Below are 11,065 nucleotides of genomic sequence, written 5' to 3'. Positions count from 1 at the left end.
TGCCCCTCGAGTGCCCCCGTGTCTGGAGGCCATGGCAGAAGAAGGATGGGGCTGCCGTCGAGGGCAGAGGGCAGGGCAGGGGCCTCTCCTCCAGCTGAGCAGCACGGGGCTCTCTCTGCAGCGGTGGGCGCGGTGCTCCTGTGGCCTTCCCGGCAGAGGGGGCCTGCGGGGCCGTGCGAAGGACAGTGACGAGAGGGACGTGCCGCAGGGTGTGAGAGGGAGCTGGGCGCCAGGAGAGCCGGAACTGACCAGCGTCCTGGCCGGGCCTCCCTCAGACCCCCGGAACTCCTGCTCTTCGCTCCCTGGAAAGCTGTTAGCCACCAGTCAGCTGCAGGCCGTGACCCTGGCCTGCTGGCGCCGCCCCCTTTCTGGAACCTCCGTGCTCTGGACCGTCCTCGCTGTGTTGTGACCCCCGCCCTCTGGACTTGCCTGGAGCACAGTTGACTTGCCACCCGAATCTGCATTTCTCCAGCTGCAAATCCTAAGGCGCCAAACTATCTTCTTATTTGCAGGCTTCTGAGCGGTTTCTTCTGTTTTGTCAACAGAGCCGAGGGTGTTCTGCGCCCAACCCTTGAGGAACCCACACCCCAACCCCCTGACCAGTAACTGCAGCCCCAGCCCAACGCCCCATGCACGCCGGGCCAGAGGACTGGCCGGGCCCCGCCTAGAGCCTCAGAGCATGTGGGACAGTGCGGGGTGGGAGGAGGCGGGCTCGGGCTCACGGCCAGGCTGGGACTCTCAAGGGCCCCCTCCCCAGGTCAAAACACAGCGCCCTCACATACAAATGCCTCCTTTTATTTCTTGGTGGACAGATGCCTGCATAGGCTGTAGGAAAAAGGGGTGACTGCCTCGGGCTGTGGGCAGGGACTAGTGGCCTCCGTAGTTCTGTATGAGCCCCAAGATTGCTTGGACGATCATCAGGGAGCCGGTGGACACAAGGATGATGAGGACGATAGTCAGAAGGATGCCCAGGACCAGGGCGCAGATGTTCAGGCACTTGGCGGTGGAGGCGTAGCTCTGGGCCCCAGTGATGTCGCCGACCATCTTCCGGTCCCTAGACTGGGGGAGGAGAGGTGGTGAGGGGCCTGTGCCTCAGGCCCCCCTGCTGGCCCCCCACTGCCCGTTCCTCGCGAGGACCTACACCCGCCCGCCCCCTGGAGTTGAGCACGACTGTGGCCGGTGAGCGCTCCTCCCCTCCTGGGGTCTCCATGACCTTTCCCACAGACAGTCAGCCTCTCCAGGAGGCCCAGGGCTCTCCCACCCTTCCTCTCAGCCCCCTCACTGGCCACTCACCTGCCAGGAGTCAAAAGGCTGACCCTGGTCATCCCCACACGCCCCCTGCAGGCTCATCATGACCTGCATGTACACACACACACACACACACACACACACACACCATGTACACAAAACAACACACAGGGGCTCCCCAACCCCAAGTGTCACCGGGCTGGGCCCTCTCCAGGCTCCCAGCACTTTCTGGAGACGCCCAGGTGCCCACCCACCTTCACAGAGTAGGCGAATGCCACGAAGCCCAGGCAGCACCAGTTCATGAAGATGGTGTTGAACAGGGACCACACGATGTGGTCGGGCAGGGCGGTGTCGCTGCGGATGTTGATCACCGTGGTCGTCACGGGCGCCGGGCTCTGGGGCGCCCCCAGCCCGGCCACCTCGTGCTCCTCCTTGATCATCTTTGGCGCAGAGGGAACCAGTCGCTGAAGCAAAGGAGCAGGATCGAGACGTGTGTTCCCGGAGGCAGAGCCGGTGCAGATGAGGTCCGGATATAGGGGGGCCTGGGGGGCGGGCCTGCCCAGTAGTTTCGTTTCCTGACTGTTTTGTTTGGGCTGGTCCTCGGAGGTGGGAGGGACCGCTGCGCATCATGTTACACCAAGGTTGGAGGAAGTAAGCAGGTGGAGAGGGCATCTCGCTTCCCATAGAGCGCTGTGTTCGGACTCTGGGACTCTTCCCCAGCCTGGGGGGTCTCAGGCCCAAGCCTGCTGCAGCACCCACTGTCCCCACTCGGGGGCTCCTGCCAGGCCCCACTCAGCCTCACCCCCGGGCCCAGAGGAACCCCGCCCCCGCCGCCAGCCCCCCAGCTGCACAGGCCTCCCCTCTGAGGGGCACTGGCCCCCCAGTCCTGAGTCCCCACTCCAGGCGGGGTTTGGGTCCTTCCCGGTTGCAGGTCAGCACCCAGCAGCCCGTGTGGCCTGCCCCGAGGAGCCTCCCACGGTCCCCCAGGGGCTGGGGGAGCGGGACCAGGGCCAGCTGTGCAGAGGCAGGACGCCTGCCAGGCGTCTGGCAGCCGCTGGGAGCCCTGGGCCTGTGTGTCCATGCAGCCTGGCCTTCCTGCCTCCCCCGCCCCCCCTCATGTCTCATGGGACCTGCGGTGGCTCCAGGGGGAGCAGGCGTGCTGGCAGGACGGCTCTGGGCTTGAGGCTGTGCCCCTCCTCAGGGACAGGGTGGGTCGGCTCTGTGGCCAGGCCTCCGCTCTCTTCAGATCGCAGGGCCACGTGTTCTCCTGTCTCTGCCCTCACCTGTGTGTGAGGCTGTGGGCGGTGATGGCCAGGCCTGGGCCGTCCTGTTAGGAGCAAGGCCATCCCACCGGTTGTGTCCCTTTGCGGCAAGGCTCCCAGGCCAGCCTCGGGTGCCCCGGGCCAGGCCGACAGTCTGCCCGGGCAGCTGCCCCTGGGCTCCCAGGGCTTAGTCCGCTGCGTCCAGAGCCTCCTCCAGGTCCATCTGGGTCTTGGGCAGATTGGAGAGCGGAATGGAAGTGCTGTGGGTGTGGCGCCTGCACCCCTGGGGCCCTGAGGTGGTCCATGTCCGCTCCTCTCCCGGGAAGGGGTGTTGGTTTAGGTTTCCTGCCTGCTGGGGTGGGCCCTGGGAGCCGCTCCAGCACCCCCGCAGCCACCCTGTGTGCGGGGCTCTCCCCCGAAGCCGCAGAGAGGCCTGCGAGCCCCGCCTGCTTCCTCTTCTCCCGGGCCTGGGCGCCCGCGGGGGCCGGCCCCGCTCCGAGGGTGGCCAGGGCCCGCGTGCCCCTCGGGAAAGGGCACCTGGTGATGTTCAGCTTTAGACCTGGGCCCTGAGCCCACTCCCTGAGATGTTGGGAATCCGGAGTCCTGGACTCTGTTACCCAGGACCCACCTATTCCGCACCCTCCCCCCACCCCAGGGCAGTCTGGGGGATGTGCCCGAAAGCTCCCCCGCCCAGGGCCCTGCTCTCAGTCAGCCACAGGATCTGGTCTGAAGCCCAGTTCACAACAGGGGCCGTGGGGTCACCGGGTGGCGAGATTTTCCCCCAGTCCTCGCAGCTGCCCTGCCTCCTGGGCTTGTGGGCTCCGGCTGCCTGTCCGCCACTGCGCCCCGAGGGACGCGCCTGCGAATGTCTCCGGAGCCCTCTGCTGTGGGGGAGGTCACAGCCCTGCCCCCCAGCTCTGGTCTGCTCGTTTACCCGCATCCCCAGCACAGTCCTGGGCAGGGCAGGGGCTGCTCCAGCCTCCGCCTGGCTCAGGCATTTGGTGGGCTTTCCGGTTTATGCACTCTGTCCTGAGAGGCACAGTAGAGGGCAGGACACAGTGCAGAGGCCCAGTCCCCCGAGGGGCTCCAGGAAATGTGGGCCCGTGCGGCCCCCCGGGAGGGGCCATGGCAGAGCGGGACCAAGAGTTCCATGTGACTGGGAGCCCGTCCTTCCCGCCCTCTGCAGCGCACAGCCCAGGGTCCGGTCATGCACGAGTCCCCCTCCGTGATGGGGGTCTGGGCTGGCCTCCAGCCGCTTCCTGCCTGCGGAGTCCTTCCCAGACCCAGAGAAGCAGGTGGTCCAGCCCCGCCTCCAGGACACACCCTCCCTGGAGCTGCCCCCCTCTCCTTACCACCCCCCCAGGGCCCCCACGACCTGCCCAGAGACCTCTACCCCCAGCCACTTCTGAGGGGTGGGGGAGGTAGGGTGAAGTGAGAGGGAGGGTCGGGGATCACAGAGGGGAGCGGGGATGGACATCAGTGTGGGGGGGCTTCCGCCACCGCAGCCTGGCTCGTGAACGTGGTCTGCCCTGGGCTGCCTAAGCGCCCGCACCTCCAGGGCCCTGAGAGGACAGGAAGGGGCTGCCTCCCTCGTCGGGGGCTGACCTTTCCAGGGTTTAGCCAGGGCCAGAGCGCCTGGTGCCAAGGTGGCTGCTCCTCACTCTAGCTGCCCTGTGCTGCCTCAGGCCACTCATCCCCTGGCACCCTCTGGAGGAGCCGGGATAGGCTGGAGAAGGCAGCAGCGGGGTGCAGCAGGCTGGACCTTCCCGGCAGCTGGGAGGGAGACGGGCCCCCAGATACTAAGAGCAGTGCCTCCCTAGAGAGCTTGGGCTGCCGCAGTCACCCTAGCCCAGCTGCTCCCTGCCAACTGACTGTCTGATCCCGAGGGTCAAGGGTGTTCCGGACACAGAGTGTCCTGGGATCAGGGTCAGGCCTTGGGAAAGGAGGGACGCCTATCCTGGGACCCTACTCCAGCTGTTGCTCCCAGCTGGAAGCCAGAAACCAGCAAAACCAGAGCAGCACAGCGGGGCGGGGGAGGGCGCTGAGCCGCCGAGGCAGGCTGGGGACCGGCTGGGGACCGTCCGTGCACTTTATTGAATTCACCAGCCTTCAGCTGGGTCTCTGTAAACTGCGGCAGGAAAGGGCAGGGGTCGGGGCGGAGGGGCCACCGCCGCTGGTGCGGAGCCTGCTGTGGACCGTCCAGGACTTGGTGTTGGCCATGAGCAGCTACTGCTAGCCTCCTTGCTGTGTTAAATCCTAAACCGAACACTGAAACTAGGCCCTGATCCAGTGGCAAAAACAGTGATAAATATGATGGTCAGAAGGAGGCTCAGGACCAGCGCCCAGACATTCAGGCGCTGGCGGCGGAGGCGCAGCTCTAGGCCCCACTGATGTCTCGGGGCTGGACCACCTGCTTCTCTGGGTCTGGGAAGGACTCTGGAGGCAGGAAGCGGCTGGAGGCCAGCCCAGACCCCCGTCATGGAGGGGGACTCATGCGCGACCCGACCCCGAGCTGTGCGCTGCAGACGTCGCCAGCCACCTTCGGTCCCTAGACTGGACGAGGAGAGGAGGTGAGGGTCCAGGGGCCGCCAGGCCTGTGGCTCAGGCCCCCCTTCTGGCCCCCCCCCCCCAGTGCCCGTTCACCCCAGCAGGGACTCTCCCTTGCCCGTTCCCCGGAGTCTGAACAGGCCAGTGCCCACGGACCCCCCTCCCCTCCCGGGGCCTCCGTCTGCGTCCCGCAGACTGTCAGCCTCTCCAGGAGCCCCAGGGCTCACCCTGCCTTCCTCTCAGGCCCCTTCACTGGCCCCTCTCCCCACCAGGGGATAAAAGGTTGATCCTGGTCATTCCCACGAACCTCCTGCAGCCTCATCATGCCCTGCACGTCAGTATACGCACACACGCAACACACACACACACACAGAACACACACAGGACAACACATTCAGGAGCTCCCCAGCCCATGTGCCCTCTGGGCAGGGCCCTCTCCAGGCTCACACGCACTTCCCTGGAGACGCCCCCAGGTGCCCACCCGCCTTCACCGAGTGGGCGAGCAGCGCGAAGCCCGGCAGCAGGTGTTCGTGCGCAGCGTGTCGAGCAGGGGCCAGACGGTGTGCTCACGCCCGCAGTGCAGTCTGGATGTTGGCCACTGTGCTCTTCGTGGGAGCTGAGCCCGCAGGGTCCCGCATCACAGCCACCTCCTGCTCCCCTGAAAACATGTCTTAGGGTGGTGGCTGCAGTGTGGACACCAGCGAGGAGGACTAAGAGCTGGGGTCACGAGGCCGAGCTTTGGCCAGTTTGGGAGTGAGCCGGATGCTGGAGGGCGTCCTTCGTGGGGCCCGAACCCTGCCTCATGTCAGTTTTGCTTCCTCAGAAGCTTAAATTTCTTGTTGTTTTGTAAATGTATGAATTGGCCTGGCACTGGGAAGGTGAGCAAATCACAGAGACGATACACACAGGCAGGGTGGGATGGTCGCGATCCAAGAGCTGGCTTTCTGCCCCAGGCACTCAAGTCAGGACCTATTTAGGGTGTGGTCCCAGGACGTTCCCCAGCCAGGGGGTCTCGGGCCCAAGCCTGCTGCAGCGCCCACTGTCCCCACTCAGGGCCCCTGCCAGGCCCCACTCGGCCTCACCCCCCAGGCCCAGAGGAGCCCCACCCCAACTGCCAGGCCCCCGGCAGCACAGGCCTCCCCTCTGAGGGGCACTGGCCCCCCGGTTCTGAGTCCTCGCTCCAGGCAGGGTTTGGGTCCTTCCTGGTTGCAAGTCAGCACCCAGCAGCCCGTGTGGCCTGCCCTGAAGGAGCCTCCCACAGTCCCCCAAGGGTTGGATTCAGTTCAGTTCAGTTCAGTCAGTCAGTTGTGTCCGACTCTTTGTGACCCCATGGACTGCAGCATGCCAGGCTTCCCTGTCCATCACCAACTCCTATAGCTTGCTCAAACTCAGGCCCATCGAGTGGGTGATGCTATCCAACCATCTCATCCTCTGTCGTCCCTTTCTCCTCCTGCCCTCAGTCTTTCCCAATGTCAGAGTCTTTTCAAATGAGTCAGTTCTTCGCATCAGGTGGCCAAAGTATTGGAGTTTCAGCTTCAACATCAGTCCCCTCAATGAACATTCAGGACTGATTTCCTTTAGGATGGACTGGTTGGATCTCCTTGCAGTCCAAGGGACTCTCAAGAGTCTCCTCCAACTCCAGAGTTCAAAAGCATCAAATTCTTCTGCACTTGGCTTTCCTTATGGTCCGACTCTCACATCTATACATGACCACTGGAAAAACCATAGCTCTGAGCAAACGGACTTTTGTCGGCAAAGTAATGTCTCTGCTTTTTAATATGCCGTCTAGATTGAACACAGCTTTTCTTCCAAGGAGCAAGCGTCTTTTAGTTTCATGGCTGCAGTCACCATCTGCCATCTGCAGTGATTTTGGAGCCAAGAAAAATAAAGCCTGTCACTGTTTCCCCTGTTTCCCCATCTATTTGCCATGAAGTGATGGGCCCAGATGCCGTGATCTTAGTTTTCTGAATGTTGAGCTTTAAGCCAACTTTTTTCATTCTCCTCTTTCACTTTAGTCAAGAGGCTCTTAAGTTATTCTTCACTTTCCCCCATAAGGGTGATAACATCTGCATATCTGAGGTTATTGCTGTTTCTCCCGGCAATCTTGATTCCAGTTTGTGCTTCATCCAGCCCTCCATTTTGCATGATGTACTCTGCATATAGGTTAAATAAGCAGGGTGACAATATGCAGCTTTGACGTACTCCTGTCCCAATCTGGAACCAATCTATTGTTCCATGTCCAGTTTTAACCGTTGCTTCCTGACCTGCACACAGATTTCTCAGGAGGCAGGTCAGGTGGTCTGGTACTTCCATCTGCTAAAGAATTTTCCACAGTTTGTTGTGATCCATACACTCAAAGGCTTTGGCGTAGTCAATAAAGCAGTAGATATTTTTCTGGAACTCTCTTGCTTTTTCTATGATCCAGCGGATGTTGGCAATTTGATCTCTGGTTCCTCTGCCTTTTCTAAATCCAGCTTGAACATCTGAAGTTCTTGGTTTATGTACTGTTGAAGCCTGGCTTGGAGAATTTTTTGAGCATTACTATGCTAGCGTGTGCTGCTGCTGCTAAGTTGCTTCAGTCGTGTCTGACTCTCTGCGACCCCATAGATGGCAGTCCACCAGGCTCCCCCGCCCCTGGGATTCTCCAGGCAAGAACACTGGAGTGGGTTGCCATTTCCTTCTCCAATGCATGAAAGTGAAAAGTGAAAGTGAAGTCGCTTAGTCATGTCCGACTCTTAGCGACTCCATGGACTGCAGCCCACCAGGCTCCTCTGTCCATGGGATTCTCCAGGCAAGAGCACTGGAGTGGGTGCCATTGCCTTCTCTGTGCTGGCGTGTGAGACAAGTACAATTGTGCAATAGTTGGAACATTCTTTGCCATTGCCTTTCTTTGGGATTGGAATGAAAACTGACCATTTCCAGTCCTGTGGCCACTGCTGAGTCTTCCAAATTTGCTGGCATATTGAGTGAGGCTCTTTCACAGCATCATATTTTAGGATTTGAAACAGCTCAACAGGAATTCCATCACCTCCACTAGCTTTGTTTGTAGAGATGCTTCCTAAGGCCCACTTGACTTCACATTCCAGGATGTCTGGCTCTAGGTGAGTGATCACACCATCCTGGTTATCAGATTAACACAGTATAAAACAGATTTCTGAACATGGCTAAGGTGTATAAAGACAGCTCCTCTTCTTGTGAATCCCAGCCTCTGAAATTTCACAAATTGGCATTCTAAGGAAAAGCAAGTCTCTCCAGGGTCTCTTCCTGGCCAAAATGGAGTAGCCGCTAAACAGCGCTTTGCCTCACCAGGAAATCAGAGGTGCACCGGCCACAGGCACTCTGACACACTGTCCTGCAGGAGCCACCCTCTCCTGGGGGTGTGAGGTCCAGCCCCTCCGGCTGCTACAGGCAAGGAGTACTTTTTCTTTCTTTCTTTTTAATAGTTATTTATTCATTTCCCTGCATGGGGTCTTACTTGGGGTAGGCCCACTCAGTAGTTGCCTGGAGTGGGTTTAGCTGCCCCTGAGGCATGTGGGGTCCTAATTCCCCCGATCAAGGATTGAACCTGCCTCCCCTGCATATGAAGGCAGATTGTTAACCACTGGACCACCAGGGATGTCCCCAAGAAGTACCTTTTCACGTCGCAGTTGCCACGCGGCCAGGGCGGCCCTGAAGCCAGGGCTCACAGCCCAGCTGCCCGGGGGCCGCCAGAGCGAGTTCCGGTTTTGGGGAGGCTCTACTTGCCTCCCACGCTCGCAGCAGCACGCAGGCCCGGAGCTGCTGGAGGCGCCTCCTCCCTCTGCGAACCCGCTGCCTGCGTGCCCACCCCCCGCCCCCCACCCTTCCAAGTCCCGCTGCAGCTGGGACATGGGTGTAGGTGCGGGTCACTCGTGGGCACCATGCGGACTCCCCACATCCCTGTGGCCTTCAGGAAGCCCACGGTGGGCCCTCACCCCGGCCCAGGGGTTCCTGGGCCCCTGGGTGAGAGGAGCCCACTGCCCATGGCCGCCCACCCGCTTCTAGCGGCAGCAGGGACAGAGCTTTCTTGGCCGGCCCTGGGATCAGGCGACTGTGCCGCCTCAGCACAGTCCAGCTCACCCTGACCAGCGAGGGGAAGCCCTGTAACTGTGGCCTCAGGCCAGGAGAGAGCAACAAAACCGTGTTCCCAGAGGCTGGAAAGACCGACCCAGTGAAGCTGTGTGCTCTGAAGGCTGTGTGTCAGCCTGACAGAGGCTCAGGACCCAGAGGTTTGGTCAGAGGTTATCCTGGGGGTCTGGGGGTGTTTCTGGATGAGCTTCGTTTTGGAAGGTGGGCTGAGTGAAGCAGACCCCTCCCCGGTGTAGGGGGCCTGTGCAGCCTCTCAGAGGGCCTAGTAGAAGGTACAGCAGAGAGACCCGCCTTCCCTGGGCCTGGCTGCCCCTCCAGCCCTCCAGAGCAGATCTTTTATCCGGAGAACCTGCCTGATGAGGGGAACCCGGCTCCCTGCAATGTTAGGAAGGTGGGCCCGGAACCTAAAGCCTTGTATCCCTGGGACCAGGGGTTGGTCAGAAATACCTACCACGTGCTGTTTGCTGCTCTGCATGTTCTGGCCTCTGAGCTCAGAGAAAAGGGCTGGTGGTGAGACCAGGTGAAAAGAAACAGAGCAAGTCCAGGGAGGCTGGGGTGGGAAGAGCAACAGCGCCTCAGCCCAGCAGCAAAACGTAAAACCACAGCCTCTCCAGCCGCTCTTCAGCTGAGGCCACCTGCCCACCTCAGCCTGGCACGGCAGATACCTGCACTGCGGGGCGGCGGGGGAGGCGGGCGTGAAGAGCAGAGGCTGAAAGAGTGAAGAAAAGCAGGAGCGAGCCCTGTGGGGAGAGGGGCGCCGGGCGGGACCGGCACGTGGGCCCGAGCGAGCCGAAAGCTTCAGAAGCTGACGCGCATGTGGAGGAGTGCTTCTGTCCCCTGAGAGCCTCCGCCTGGATCCCAAGGCTCTGTGCCGGCTTGAGACCTACAGCAGCCCTGGGGCCCCGGCTTTCTGTGGGGAGAAGGGGCTGGGAGAGCCTTGGGGTCTCCGAGGGCCGTGAGAGCAGCAAGTGGGGCGCGCCCAGGGCCGGCTCCGCAGCACAGCAGCCGGGCCCTGCAGGACCACGCCCGCCTCTGCTCCCCGGTCTGTGCCACAGGTGTGGGCCTCAGGGACCCCTCGCTTTAGCCCAGAGTCTGCCCACTTGACACAAGGCCTCTCGAGGCCTCCTTTGCCTCACTTTCAGTCTTCATGGGGCTGGAGGAGGCTTCGAGATAGTCCCCCAGGGGACACAGGAAGGAGCACCCCAAGGTCTTCTTGGCCAGGTGTGAATGTGGGGCTCCATTCCGCCCGGTCGCAGTGCAGCCAGGCTGAGTCCCCAGTGCCCCTCCTCTGCCTCCAGCCTCAGGCCCCTTCCCTGGTCCCTGCCTGACTGAGGGAGGCGAAACCCCAGGCCCCTTCCTGGGGTGAAGTCAGATGGGGACACAGGGGCTTGGGGCTGACCCATGTGTCCTGAGCAATGCCCCCTTCCTAGCGGTCAGCTGGGGCCCCAGCCCATCCGCTGCCCGCAGGAGACCCTGGCCTTGCTTTCGCGTTTTCCCAGGCATTCTCCGGGTAGAGTTTTGACGACCTCAGGAAAGCAGGTCGTATCAAACCACCCGCTCCTGGCGTTTCCGCTTGCTGGGCCTTACGCGCTGTCTGTGTTGTTAGTTGCGTATACTTTTAACCTTTCCTTGCTGTGAAATTTCACAGATACACCAAAATGCAAGAAACATGAAAGTCCTCCCTCACAAATTGCTAAAATGCAAACGCCTGCAAAACCACCCATTCACAGGTCACCCACTGCCACCGCCCCACGAGGAGTCCCACGCCAGCCCTGTGAAGCTCACAGCCCTCTGGGCCGTTATGCTGTGCATACGCTTGCCCTTGGTGTGACGTTTAAGCCCTAGGTGGAGGTTAAACTGAGCCTAATTCAGCGCAGGTTGAACCTGAACACTGATTTGCC

The 11,065-nt window shown here is 61.3% G+C and overlaps 1 protein-coding gene across 1 annotated transcript; it reads right to left on the bottom strand.

Annotated features, from left to right (window-relative positions):
- Positions 1 to 774: 774 nt before the first annotated feature.
- LOC138426890 (interferon-induced transmembrane protein 3-like) lies at positions 775 to 2,947 on the bottom strand. Its single transcript, XM_069565904.1, has 2 exons — positions 1,503 to 2,947; positions 775 to 1,059 (listed from the first exon to the last, which is right to left on the bottom strand). Exons 1-2 carry the CDS (start codon positions 1,686 to 1,688, stop codon positions 868 to 870), a joined length of 378 nt encoding a protein of 125 aa, XP_069422005.1. The 5' UTR covers positions 1,689 to 2,947; the 3' UTR covers positions 775 to 867.
- Between the last annotated feature and the right edge of the window lie 8,118 nt (positions 2,948 to 11,065).

This window comes from Ovis canadensis, chromosome 21, assembly GCF_042477335.2.
Source record: "Ovis canadensis isolate MfBH-ARS-UI-01 breed Bighorn chromosome 21, ARS-UI_OviCan_v2, whole genome shotgun sequence".
In the NCBI taxonomy this organism is placed as follows: Eukaryota; Metazoa; Chordata; class Mammalia; order Artiodactyla; family Bovidae; genus Ovis; species Ovis canadensis.
The sequence above is the reverse complement of the archived record's forward strand: the minus strand, read 5'-3'. Positions and strand labels throughout refer to the sequence as shown.